Genomic DNA, 12,307 nt, shown 5'->3' with positions numbered 1-12,307 from the left:
TGGGTGCAGTACATTTGTGGGTAGTGGGTTTTGGGGGGGGGGGGGTTGGGGGGCTCAGCTCCCAAAGTAAGGGAGTTATGCATGTGGGAGCTTTTCTGAAGTCCACCGCAGTGACCCCTAGGGAGCCCGGTTGGTGTCCTGTCATGTCAGGGGGGCCAGTGCACTAAAAATGCTGGCTCCTCCCACGGCCAAATGCCTTGGATTTGGTCGGGGTTTGAGATGGCCGACATAACTTTCCATTATCGCTAAAAAACGAAGCTGGCCAAATCCAAGGCATTTGCCTGGCCGGAATCATATTATCGAAACAAAAGATGGCCGGCCATCTTTTTCGAAAATACGGGTCTGGCCAGCTGTTTGCGGCGCCGCCAAAATACATCGCCGGCCATGTATTTCGCCGGCGCCGTTCGATTATTCCCCTCTAAGTTAAGTAGTATGAAATTTAAACCCTAGTTATACCATAAAACTACTGCTAGGGGTCAGCTGATGCCATTTTGAAAACGGCAACCTATGTTGTAGGAACAAGTGGTGGTCACTGTTGCCCTCATGCCCCCTGTATTCCTTGGGGTGAGCCAAGGTGCCGGAGGTGGGGACAGACTGTACATTGTTCAGGGAGCAGGGATTTAAACTTTTTAGTCCAATGTTGGGGCTGGGGAGGGGGTGCATTGAGCCCACTGAGCCACCAACTCTTGAGCTTTAGTTATTTTATCCGTGAAAATGGGCCCAAAAAGCCTTTTTCACATGCTTGTTTTCACATTTTTAAGCATTGAGCTGTTTTGCATGTTCTTGCATTGCAGTACTTTTCCATGAAGTGGACTTCACCTAAAAGTTTACTATTGCAAATTGACTTCGCAAAAGTCCATCACACCGAAAACTACCTGTACTGTGGTATTTTTGTGTGTTTCCAGGCATGTTGTGCTTTAAATCTTTACACTTTAGTATGCAGGGCCCAAAACCATGGAAATGGAATGGGGTTGTGGGAGGCTTTGGTTTTGGGTTTTCTTTTTAATTCTGTAGAGAGGTGGAGGGTACAGTCACTTATTGCCAATGCTAAAAATGCTGCAAAGAAATTCTTTTTCATTCTGTTATCTATATATATAGGTAGCAATTCTATGTCAGTTCCTAAGAGAAATTGATTACAAGACTGCGTTTAAGGCACTACAAGAACAAAACAGGTAAATTTCATTTTAGCAGATTTTAAATAAAATAGAATGGCTTTTTAAAAAATTGACTAGATTTTTCTTTTCAGTCATGATGCCATGGACTCATACTATGACTACATCTGGGATGTGACCATTTTGGAATATTTAACCTGTATCCTTTGGCTCTAAAATTGATAATATACAGTAAGTCAAATAGATTCTAGGTAAGACCCAATCCATATTTTACTGGAACATGGAGCACCAAACCAATGTATAGTCTCCCAGCTCCAGAGCCTGTAAAGCAGAAAAGGTCCTTTGAGCAAGGGAGGGCTTTCCACTATTTTATCCCTCCTTTAATGTGCTGCCAGAGGAGTTCTTTCAGGATGGAAGTTTGATCCTATCACACTGTGTGGTCTTATAAAGAGCTATTCTATAAAGTGGGCACCCACGTTTAAGCAAAGAATTCCTGCATTTTTGCTTGTAGGTGGCAGCAAAGTAGGTTACTGCTCATGTATAAGTGGCATAGCATTAACCATGGGAACGACATAGGCGCTACTGCTACTTATACACACTTTACAGAGTACTAACCGGCTGATATTCAAAACCATTTAACTGGCTAGTTAAATGGTACTTAGCCGGCTATCTGGCAATATTCAGCGGGAGATAGCCAGCTGTCTCCCGTTGAATAGCCCCAGTTAGTGGATTGCCGGTTATATCACGTGATATAAATGGCTATCCGCTGATGTTCAGGGCACCACCAGGTAAGTTTGTTGGCCAAATCTGGCCACATCAATAGCAGGTCTATCTTTGGCTGCTATGAACTTAGCCAGCCAGCCTGAATATTGATTTGGCTGGATATGTTCTTAGCGGCCAAAGATAAACCGGATATTCAATGCCAGTTACCGGACACAGCCTGGTATCGAATATCTGGAATCAGCGCTGACCGTGGGAGGCAGCCCAGCTACATCCCGCGATCTGAATACTGGGTCCTAAGTTACAAACTAAAACTAAAATTTTTCTTTTAAAAATGGAGGTACTTTTTTGCTCATTTTGTGAAATAATATGCTTTTTGAAAATGTATTTGTACATTTCTTGTCTGTCTTCATGGCATAACTATGCCTTTTTTTCTCTTGTATTGAGACTTGAAGGCATTAATAAGGCTTATTGTTATTAATGCCTTCTGAAAATTAAAAAAAAGAGAGAGAGAGATTACTGCAAGTTACGAATGCCTTTGCCGCATTTAGGCACCTGCAGTTATCTCATGTTTATGACTAGTGTAAGTGGGAGTGTCTACATTTTAGGTGGTCTGATACCGGGTTGTGCTAGTCTTCTATAATGGAATCCGGACACCCAGATGATATAGAATAAGCTGTCCCCACACAACATCAGAGCACCTCAAGAGGCACCTGCTTCTACAATTACCCCCTTAGTGCTTGAAGCCCTGCTTAGAGGTATGGGCCTAAATGGTTTGATTTTCTGCCCATTGTGTTGCTAGTCAGTAATACTGTAGTACATAGCAGAAAGGTTATTGTTTTAATCTGCTTTTATTCTGAAGATCTGGCAAAGGCCTACGTAGATAATGTCATGTTATGTTCTTATGTCTTGTTTCCTTAATCAGTTTTCTAGACCTTCATCATAAAAGAGGAGAAACAGATAAAAGGCAAATAGCGGTAAGATCTATAGAGAGAGCGACTTGCTGGTTTGTTTGATTTTAATTTATTTTTTATTAGCTTTATGTGGAAACAACATTATTGGCCCATAACGAATCTTACCCTCCACCCCAGCTTGCTTATACAAGTAATCAAGTCTCCCAAACCTCTCATAGAATCCACAGCAGGAACCCTAAAAGAAATACCTCAACCCATATTGTAGCTCTGTTCATCATGGTCTTGTGTTCTATTTCCTTTGCAGTGCTCCTGTGTTACCCACACCCTGTCAAACAGCCCTACTGTATAGTCAGCATGTTCAGAAGATGTACATTATCCATTTTTTTCCTGAACATTCAATATATACGGGGCATCTATCTGCTTCCAAGCCTTCACTGCATTCCATCAAACTGCTCCTATACAGTTCATTTCAAAGCAAAAACAGGAGTATTACCAATGTGGCAATGAATGGTTTTATGTCACATTTTAAAACTTAAAATACAGGCTGAGTTCAAAATGGCCGCCGAGTAGAGCAGACGTGTTACAGACGCTCCTGCGATTTTTTCCTCTCTAAAGGCTTCTTGTGTTAGCCATACCTTAAAAATGCCTAAGAGAAGGGGGAAAGCTGCTGCTACAGCCTCCCAGCGGCTTAGTACCCCAACTCGAAGCGGTCTGATAGATTCTTTTTTGCAGCGAGTTTTGGACGCCAGAACGCCGGTGAGCGGCTCGTTGTTGTCTCCTGTGCTGGTTGAAGGAGCACAGGAGACCTTAGAGCTGGAAGTTTCTCTAAGCCCCGACGCTCGAACACCCCCTCCCCCTCCAATGCCGTGTGAGATTGAAGCTCTAGATATGGCATCTCCGAGTCTTACCCTAGAACGGGGGATAGACGACGGACGACGGGAGACACATGAAGATCACCAAAGAGCTGAATTGAACTCACAGGCTGAAACATCAATTGAGGAGCAAAATGCCTCGACTATGGAAGGAATTTCCTCACAACAAACGGGGGTAGGTGACTTTTCACTTGCAGTTTTTCAAGTTAAACCTCCCGAAGTTACGTTAGACTGTTTGTGGACACTTATTGCAGATTTGGGCAAAGCACTAATTCCTCAGATTCAAAAAGTGAAACAGGAAGTTGTCTGTATAGAGGAGAAGGTAAAGCAATTGAATGTTAAAGTTGAGAAACAAGATAAAGAAGTACAACGACTGCAAGAAGTTCAAAATAATATGGTGAAAGACTTAATTAATTTAAGAAGAAAGGCAGAGACAATGGAAAATTTTTCAAAAAGTAATAACTTGCGATTTATAAATTTTCCTTTGTTGGATAATGTGGCTCCTAGAGAGATGCTGAAAACATACTTTAAAGATATCTTACAGATCAGTGAAGAAAATATACCTCCTCTAGCGCAAGTTTTTTATCTTCCATCTAGACAGCAACAAATATTACAAAATCAACCTTTGGATATTACAGCTTTCTTAGAAACCTCAGACTCTGAACAAGTAATACCAGCCACGTTATTGGCTACAGTTGTTTTGTCTTCTGACAAACTATGGATATTAAAATTGTTTTACAAAAATCGTGAAAAAATTTTCAAAGGGTTAAAAATTTGTGTATATCCTGATATATCAAAGGACACACAAGTGCGCCGGAAAAGATTTCTTCAAAAAAAGCAGGAAACGATTCAGCTGGGAGCGACTTTCTTTTTAAAATTCCCGTGCAAGTGTCTGGTCACATACCACTCTGAAAAGTTTGTGTTTTATGATCCATCCCAACTCGAGACATTTATTACATCTAGGAAGACTGTTGGAATAGTAATTCCAACTAATGATGTTGTTTGAAATTGGAATATAGTGTCCTCTGTACACCTCTGCCACTCTTTTTGAAATTGTTTATTTCCTATTAATATACCTTCAATGATGTTTGTATTTTGAACTCCCCACTAGTGGACTTGTATTGGTTTGAGGGAATTTTCATGTATGATACATTTTCTTATATTGTAACCTCATTATATCCAATTTTTCTAAACAAGTTTGTAAACTTGAAAAGTTGAAAATCAATAAACAAATTAAACATAAAACTTAAAATACAGCTTAATTAAAACACGCAACTCTTCATATTTCAATTTATTTAGCTTATAAACAAAACAAAAATACTTTTTCCTTTTTCTACTTTTTTATGTCATTTCTAAAAAAAAAACAAAGGAGTTAAAAACAGAGGCATCAGGCAAGCTATCGGACCTCTTATAGCGCACAGCTATTCCAAGTCCAGACTTTTTAAAGTGATCCTTAATCATTTGCCTCAGTATTCCGCTTAAAATATCTTTTACATTTTCATATACTCAGAAACAATCATGCACATAGCTTGAAAAAAGGGCTATATACAATACCTTCCAAAGCCCTACATTATTCTTTCACTTCAAATGGTAACAAAACCAAAAAGAGAAAAAAAGCAACCTCTTATCTTTTGACAGACAAAAAGGTCTAGTGCTGTAATCATTGAATCAAACACCCTATCCAGTTCAGTATCAGCTTTTGCACATCACTATCAATGTCCGTTAGAATGATTTGCAAAATGAAAACTTTAGGCACCACAGGCAATTCACCTGTGTAATATCTTGGAAGAGCTTCTAATGCATAGCCCTCCCCCTAATACCTCTGACTAGGCACTGTCACCAAATATGCAGATAAGTGTCTCTCTCTCTCTCTCTCTCTCCCCCCTCCCCCCACCATCAGCAGTGTTCAGTACCTATTTTATATATTTCTTGCAAACAGTACAGAGTCAGGTACCAACAGTATAAAAGCTTATATCCATTTTCAATGATGTTAACTGAAATAGAGATTTTAGTTATAATGCTGTACACCAGGTTTCACCCCATTTCTCTGTTTCCCCAAAGTCCTTCTCCCAGCTAGAAATATATTTAAATTTAGAGGGGCATTTTCAATATGACACCCAAATCCAATTGTAGACGTTTTTTTTTTTTAATTTATAGAAGTCTTTATTAAACTTTGTTGATACAATACAAAGTGTAGTCCCCATAGTACAATCCAATTGTAGACGTTTTGCTGAAAACATCAACAAATCTCATCCTCAACACAGCAATGTTCTTTAGGTACCATTTTCACACAAAAAAAAAAGTCCTAGAAAAAAAATGCACAAAAACAAGCCATAGGGATGGCTGTGTGGCATCATTCCTAGTAAACTGGTCACACAGACATCCCAGCAGAGCAGAAGGGCAGCCTAGTGGCCAGTGCACTACTTCACATAAAGGGACCTAGGTTTAAATCCCACCTTAACACCCTTATTTTGTACTGTGAGCCCTCCAGGAACACCTGAAGACCTATTGTACCTATCTGTACACCTCTACAAAAAACCTCAAGTCTGCAGGTGTCTCCTATGTATAGGTACAATTGGTATTTTGTGGATTTTGGAAGGCTCACAATTTCCACCATGTGTTACTAGTTAGAGTGGGATATAGACCGGGGTCCCTTTCTCTACAGTCCACTGCACTGACCACTAGCCTACTCCTGTGACCAGCTTGTTGCTCTAATAGAAATGGCCATACATCGGAAGTTGTCACATCTTTGGGAGATGGTAGGGGGAGTCAGTAACCACTGAGGGATTAAGGGGGAGTCATGCCTTAATTCCTCCAGTAGTCAGTTGGGGCACCTTTTTGTGACTTAGTTATGATTGAAATATATCCACATAAGAACGTCCCTATTTGGGCCTTAGTTTTATTTTGTTCCATTATCTCTGAAAATCTCCACATTCTGGGCCTGCCCAAAACATCCCCCTCTCCCAAGTGATTTAGACAAACTGTAGAGAAAAATGTCTTAAATCTGAGTTTCAGAAATCATGATTTGGCAGTTTTCTAATGAAAACCGTCCATCTGCTGCTTTTGGGATGTTTTTCTCTTTTGAAAATGAGATCCTTGGGCTCCTCCCCCGATTCAAGCCTTATAGATGTTGAAAAGTAGGTTACATTTATCCACCCCCCCCCCCCCCCCCCCATCATCAAAAGTTCAAAAGGTGTCAGCTCCATTTTGAGAGCTGCCTTATATGTATCCAGCGTTAAGAGGTGGTACAATTTCAGATAAGCATATAATTCATGCTTATGCAGGTGAAACTTCCCTTGCACCCACTCAAAGGACCCCAGTGTATCATCCTAGCGCTGACCAATTCAGTATAGCCCTTTCTTTTCCCATTTCCTTAAGATGGTAGGATCTAGACCTGGAGCCAGTTGTAAGCAGAAAATGATGGACATTAATCTAGACACTGTTTTTCCCTCCAATTATGCTCTTCATGCCTTCCTCCACACCCTAATTGTTGTGTCAGCCAGGAGACCCAACCCTTCTTCCATTCTCATACCTCCCTCTTCAGCCATCTGTGAGAGGAGGGACATTCAGCTCTCTATAGCCTGACCCGCTGCTTACCCGGATTCTCCTCCCATTCATAGTACTTCTGAAGATTGGGCACCTCTAGCCCCCCTTCCCCTTGGGGGTCTTCAAGACATTTTATGATATCTTAGGTGGTTTCCTACCCCAATTGTAATCCCCCCATTTGCTTCTGGAAGTGCCTTAAATCACTATCAGGGATGGAAACTCGCAGTATCTGTCATAAGCACAGAACCTTTCAGAACTACCGTCTTTTTGCACTAGTGATCCATCCCAGCCATGAGTGACGTAGTTTAGCCCCTCTCTCTAACTCATTCCCTAGTTCCTTAAAAATGTAATAAAGTCAAGTCAATAAATCTGTTCCAAATCCTCTCCAATCTGCACTCCCAAATATTTCAACAGACAAGCTTCACTTAAATGGGAGGGATTGTGATAGCCTTGATGCCCAGAAAAGGAACTAACTTGTTCAATAGCTTTGATCTGGCTGCATTTAAACCCCAACAATTCCCCATAAGCCCCCAAATATTGCCATCAAAGCAGGAAGATAGGTCTCTGGTTCACAAATGATTAACATTATATAATCCACAAACAATTATATTTTATGTTCCTGTTCCCCCACCACAATTCCACACATTTCTGCCATAGCTCATACTCGCCACCAGCCCTCAATGACCAATGCGAAAGGCAGTGACGATAAGGTTCACTTCTGTCTAGTTCCTCACTGAAGCCAAAAGACCCCCAGGTCTCCATCATTAACTCTCACCAGAGTCCTAGATCATTTGAGGCCAAATCCAAACTACCTCAAGGCAGCAAACAAACTTCCACTGTACCTGATCAAACACTTTTTCATCATTAGTGGGTAGTATAGTAATAGTTAGCAGATAGTGAATTAAGAGAGCTTTTAAAATTAATATTCTTTCATTGTCATGGACTGGGTCTTCCTGAGGAAGCTTTGTGTGAAACAGTCCATGTCAGAGGCTATGGACAGTGAACATGTATTGGATGAAAAGAAGTATAAGATAAGTATTCAGTAAGCTTTGAATTTGAACATTACGTGCAGAAGATTTTGTTTTTTAGTTTGTACACTACTATTAAGAGTTAAATTGAAGATGTCACATTTGGAAGGTTGCTTTTGATTTTTTTATTTTTTTTATTGAGTGTAATGACAACATGCTGAGATGTCTCTGATTCCACTCTATTTAAAAGTTTCTTATGTGATATGAGCACAGTTTTTTTTGTATATTTTGTATTTATTTACTCATGCTAATAAAAAGAGCCACTGGGCAGAACCAAGATTGTGGTGTGCAGAGGATGTGGTGAGAAGGTGGTCCGTGATTCTCCTAAGTAATGGGGGGAAAGCGTAAGGGAAGACGAGGCAATTCCCATCAGAAGCTCATCAAGCTTCTCCTTACTGTCAAACGCTGCTTCTGGAGCTTCTAACCACAAAGTCCAGAATACTACAGACAAGCTCTGCTGGGGTACCAGAAGCACAGTGTTCCTTGGAGAGCTCAGTACAACTCTGAGCCCCGAACCGCAGTCTGCTGCTCCTCCTCCTGCAATGGCATTGACAGTATGGGGACTGGCAGCCTGATTGGTCTCAAGTTGGCATTCTGACTGTGGAAGGGAGCTCCCAGCTGGAAGGAGAGACACCACTGAAAGCGGTAGCAGTTAGAGAAAAGGCATTGGAGATTGTGTGTACACCCTTGACAGCAGAAGCAGTGGGTCCATCACAGCCAGCCTGGTATTGGGGCAGGGCCACAAACCATTATTGGAGGTTTTTCCTTTGGTTAAGCCAGAGACTGTGATGCTTGAATCACTATGGGATGCAGTTTTGGCCTTGCATAATTCCATTTCAAATTTGAGTGCGGCAGTTCTGGTTGATCAAGAAATTACTAGGTAACAGAAAATGTTAAAGTGCTCAATTTAGACTGGATAAATTAGAGGGGCAGACAAATAAATACATAAATACAAACTGCTTTAGTGAAAGATAAAATGCTTACAGCTAGAACACTGGAGATTTTGGAAAATTCTCAGCATTATGTTGTGTTTTTTAAAAACTTTCCAAAGCACCCTATCCTGTCACCTGGGGATACTTTAAAGAAATATATGGAAGAGATTTTACATATACCAAGAGGGCGTTAAGCCCTTTTCTCAAAAGCTTATTATATTGCAGTTGCATCCCAAAAAAATCCTGAAGAGAAAGGAGACGCCTCTAGAGTTGGAGAGGATTTGATTCATGATAGTTTGGATGTGACTGAGTTCCTAGAAAATTCTGAATCAGAACCAGTCAGACATGCTGAGCCACTCCTATGGTTACCTTTATTTTTCCCCAACACCGTGATCATGTTGTAAGGCTCTTCAAATTTATGGGACATTAGATCTGTGTTTTCCCCATTTTTACTAAGGGGCTCATTTTCAAAAGAGAAAAAGGTCCAAAAAGTGGCATAAATCTGCATTTAGACGTTTTTCTCACAAAAATATCCACATTGGTATTTTCAAAACCAATTTTTAGATGTTTTCTATGAAGTCTGTCACAAGTGCATTCAAATCACAAGTGTGCGTGTCAGGGTGTGTGTTAAGGGTGGTATATGGGTGTTCCTAACACTTGGATGTTTTTCTGCCATAAGGGAACAAAACAAAAACATCCAGGGCTATAAGTTGGACGTTCTGGTTTAGACCTGTTTTATAATAAGCAACAAAAAAGTGCCCTAAATGACCAGATGACCACTGGAGGGAATCAGGGATGACCTCTCCTAACTCTCCCAGTGGTCACTAACCCCCTCCCACTCCCCAAAAATGTGATTAAAAACATTGCTTGCCAGCCTGTTTTAAAATTCACTGAAGTGCACACCATTGAAATCATGGGGGGGTCCTTCCTGACAGCAGTTGAGAAGAATATGGACTGTTTTTGAGTTGGAACCTTTTTTTCTCATGTGCTATAGTCTAAACAAGTGACTTTGAGACCAACTTGGGGGATAATGTGAATGGTATTGGCTACATTCCACTCTAACAATAGAAACATGATGGCAGATAAAGGCCATATGACCCATCCAGTCTGCTTATCCTCTGTAACCCCTAATTCTTCCTGTTCCTAAGGGATCCCACATGCTTATCCCATGCCTTTTTAAATTCTGGAACAGTCCTCCACTCCACCACCTCCACCGGGAGGCCATTCCACGCCTCCACCACCCTTTCTGTGAAATAATACTTCCTTAGGTTACTCCTAAGCCTATTACCTCTTAACTTTGTCATATGCCTTCTCATTGCAGAGCTCTCCTTCATTTGAAAAAGGCTCTCTTCCTCAACATAAATGCCCTTGAGATATTTAAATGTTTCTATCATGTCTCCTCTCTCCCAGCGTATACATGTTGAGGTTCATAAGTCTGTCCCTATAATTTTTGCATTCAAGACCGCTTACTAATTTCATAGCCGCCCTCTGGACCGACTCCATCCTGTTTATATCTTTCCGTAGGTGCGGTCTCCAGAACTGCACGCAGTACTCTAAATGAGGCCTCACCAGAGACTTATACAACGGCACTATCACCTCCTTTTTCCTGCTGGTCATGCCTCTCTTTATGCACCCAAGCATCCTTCTGGCTTTGGCCATCACTTTTTCTACCTGTTTGAAAGCTGTAAGGACGTCAGACACAATCACCCCCAAGTCCCGCTCTTCCTTCGCACACTGAAGCACTACACCCCCCTATACTGTACCGTTCCCTCAGATTTTTGTGACCCAAGTGCATGACCCTGCATTTTTTGGGATTAAACCTTAGTTGCCAAATAGCGGTCCATTCCTCTAGCTTCGCTAGGTCCTACCTCATGTCATTCACACCCTCCAGGGTGTCCACCCTGTTACAGAGTTTAGTATCATCCGCAAAGAGACAAACCTTACCAGACAGCCCTTCCGCAATATCACTCACAAAGACGTTAAAAAGAGCCGGCCCTAGGACCGATCCCTGCGGTACTCCACTGTCGACTTCCTTTTCTTCAGAGCAAGCTCCATTTACCACCACCCTCTGTCTCCTACCATTCAACCAATTTTTTACCCAATCAGTTACTCTAGGTCCCATACCGAGGGCACTCAATGTATAAGTCGCCTGCGCGGAACCGTGTCAAAGGCTTTGCTGAAATCTAAGTATACCACATCAAGCGCCCCTCCCACATCCAACTGTTTGGTCACCCAGTCGTAGAAGACAGATTCGTCTGACACAACCTGCCACTAGTGAAGCCATGCTGCCTCGGGTCCCGCATTCCATGTAGTTCAAAATATGTCACAATCCTCCTCTTTAGAAGCGTTTCCACTAGTTTACTCACCACTGAGGTCAGACTGACAGGTCTGTAATTCCCTACCTCCTCCTTACTTCCACTTTTGTGCAAAGGAACCACATCCACCCTTCTCCAGTCCACCGGGACCACTCTAGTTTCTAAGGAAGCATTGAAGAGGTCCGTCAGCGGAGCTGACAGAACTTCTCCGAGTTCCTTAAGCACCCTCGGGTGTATCCCATCAGGCCCCATCGCTGTCTACTTTTAGTTTGGCAAGCTCCTCACGAACACAGTCCTCTGTAAACGGGTCTTGGTCTACCATACATCCATCCCCTTTAGCCTTTGTTTTCTGCAGCCCTACCCCCGGTTTTTCATTCGTGAACACAGAGCTAAAATAATCATTAAGCAGTTCAGCTTTATCCTTATCTTCCACATATTTCTCTCCATCAGCTTTGAGCCTCACAATGCTATAATTGGTCAGCATTTTATCCACCTGCAAGAGGTGTCTCTTGAGGAGGTGAATGGGCAGAAATTGGAGGACATAGAGAGCCACTTGTGGAAAACTATCATCCGATAAAGGCTAATCCGGCCAAATAAGGACAAGGGCAATGCACACCACCCTTCAAACTGTTGCTTCATTGCCTCCAGGAGGTCCCCAATATTAAGGGAGTGCACCAACTCGGATAAACGAGGCAGCTGGATCCCCAAATAACTAAAGGAGTTCTTAACACACCTCAACAGAAAGGTCCCCTTCCATCTCCAGTGCACTGAGGCCTCTGTGGCCAATTTGAAAAGTTAATTTAAAACCGGAGTTCCTATAATTATTGTCTTGTCTTGTATCTTATAGATATGGATGTTTTCAGCTTTT

The 12,307-nt window shown here is 41.8% G+C and overlaps 1 protein-coding gene across 1 annotated transcript in view; it reads left to right on the top strand.

The window, feature by feature from the left end:
- The window catches only part of INTS8 (integrator complex subunit 8), a 178,326-nt gene that overhangs the window by 162,245 nt on the left and 3,774 nt on the right, over nucleotides 1–12,307 (top strand). Inside the window, exons 25-27 of the mRNA XM_030216822.1 lie at nucleotides 1,099–1,172; nucleotides 1,247–1,311; nucleotides 2,766–2,809. Of these exons, the coding sequence (XP_030072682.1) occupies nucleotides 1,099–1,172; nucleotides 1,247–1,311; nucleotides 2,766–2,809 (183 nt within the window). The remainder of the gene's footprint in view (nucleotides 1–1,098; nucleotides 1,173–1,246; nucleotides 1,312–2,765; nucleotides 2,810–12,307) is intronic.

Source organism: Microcaecilia unicolor, chromosome 1, assembly GCF_901765095.1.
Source record: "Microcaecilia unicolor chromosome 1, aMicUni1.1, whole genome shotgun sequence".
Lineage (NCBI taxonomy): Eukaryota > Metazoa > Chordata > Amphibia > Gymnophiona > Siphonopidae > Microcaecilia > Microcaecilia unicolor.
The sequence above is the reverse complement of the archived record's forward strand: the minus strand, read 5'-3'. Positions and strand labels throughout refer to the sequence as shown.